At 41.2% G+C, this 1,542-nt stretch overlaps 1 protein-coding gene across 1 annotated transcript; it reads right to left on the reverse strand.

The window, feature by feature from the left end:
- Positions 1-605: 605 nt before the first annotated feature.
- Positions 606-1,202, reverse strand: LOC114695925 (60S acidic ribosomal protein P0-like). Its single transcript, XM_037206512.1, has one exon. It carries the CDS (start codon positions 1,200-1,202, stop codon positions 606-608), a length of 597 nt encoding a protein of 198 aa, XP_037062407.1.
- Positions 1,203-1,542: the final 340 nt, after the last annotated feature.

Below are 1,542 nucleotides of genomic sequence, written 5' to 3' on the forward strand. Positions count from 1 at the left end.
AGGGTGACATTACAACAGAGTAAGGAACTTGAGAGGTTTATTAACACATACTTTGAAAAACTACAAATACATTGGAAACTCTATAATAAATGAATATATTTTTAGGCCTTTCAGAAACCATCTTTTGCAATTGTTCTATATTATAAATAATTACTCATTCAATTTGTAATTATCTAAAGATGCTCAGAGATTTCGAAGGTCAATATGTGTGTACACATATTCATTTTATTTTTTGTTTTCATCTTTTAAAAATCTTGTTCCTTTTTGAAGTTAGAAGTTCAGCTTGGGCTCATACCTGAGACCGTCTTAATCTAAAAATACATTTTCATCATGTATGATTTTTATGTTACTTTATTTTTATATATTATGTCTTAATTTTGACATTTGTACATGCGTTTCTGCCTGTTCTTTAAGGTAGGTTAAAGGTCTAAGAAGACCAGATAAACACAGCCCACAATGTTGGGCATCCATTGGTGCAAATGGTATATAGTTTTTTGTTTTGTTTTGTTTTGTTTTGTTTTGTTTTTTTAAAACAGAAGTAGCTTTTATTTATTTCCGTGTTTCTCAAATTAAGCTGGCTGAGTTGGTTGTTTTGAGGGGATTTGTCAGAGACCAAATCCCATATCCTCATCGGATTCCTCCGACTCTTCCTTGGCTTCAACCTTGGCTGGGGCTGCAGCAGGAGCAGGAGCAGCAGTGGTGGCGGCCACAAATGCAGATGGATCAGCCAAGAAGGCCTTGACCTTTGCAGCAAGTGGGAAGGTGCACTCAGTCTCCACAGACAAAGCCAGAACCCGCTTGTACTCATTGATGACAGAGTGCACCACCGAGGCAACAGTAAGGTAACCAGTCTGCAGACAAACACTGGCAACATTTGGGACACCCTCCAGGAAGCGGGAGTGCGGAGTCTGCTCTGTGATGTCGAGCACTTCCGGGTTGTAAATGCTGCCATTGTCAAACACCTGCTGGCTGATCAGCCCAAAGGAGAAGGGGGAGATGTTCAGCATGTTCAGCAGTGTGGCTTCACTGGCACCTACTTTGTCTCCAGTTTTTATCAGGTGCACATCACTCAGAATTTCAATGGTGCCCCTGGACTTGCAGGTCGCCGTCTTCCCTGGGCATCGTGGTGGTGCGTCAGGGATTGCCACGCAGGAGGTTAAAGACGATGTCACACTAATGAGGATGCCTGGCAAGAAAGGCATATAGCTTTTTAAAAGTTTTATTTTATTTGTAATTATATGTTTATGTGTGAGTATGTGTATATGAATATAGATGACTGCAGGTGTCACAAGAAAGCACTGGACCTCCTGGTGCTGGAATTATGGCTGATTGTGATGTGGGTTCCGGGAACCTAACTTGGATCAGATGCAAGGAAAGTGTCCTTTTTTTTTTTTTTCAGACATAATTACAATATTTTTTTAATTTGATAATTTGATTTAATTTTGCATATCAGCCAGATTCCCCTGTCCTCCCTTCTCCTGCCCCCCAGCCCCCCACATTCCCATCTCCTCCAGGGCAAGGACTCCCCTGAGGATTCAGCTC

Source organism: Peromyscus leucopus, chromosome 1, assembly GCF_004664715.2.
Source record: "Peromyscus leucopus breed LL Stock chromosome 1, UCI_PerLeu_2.1, whole genome shotgun sequence".
In the NCBI taxonomy this organism is placed as follows: domain Eukaryota; kingdom Metazoa; phylum Chordata; class Mammalia; order Rodentia; family Cricetidae; genus Peromyscus; species Peromyscus leucopus.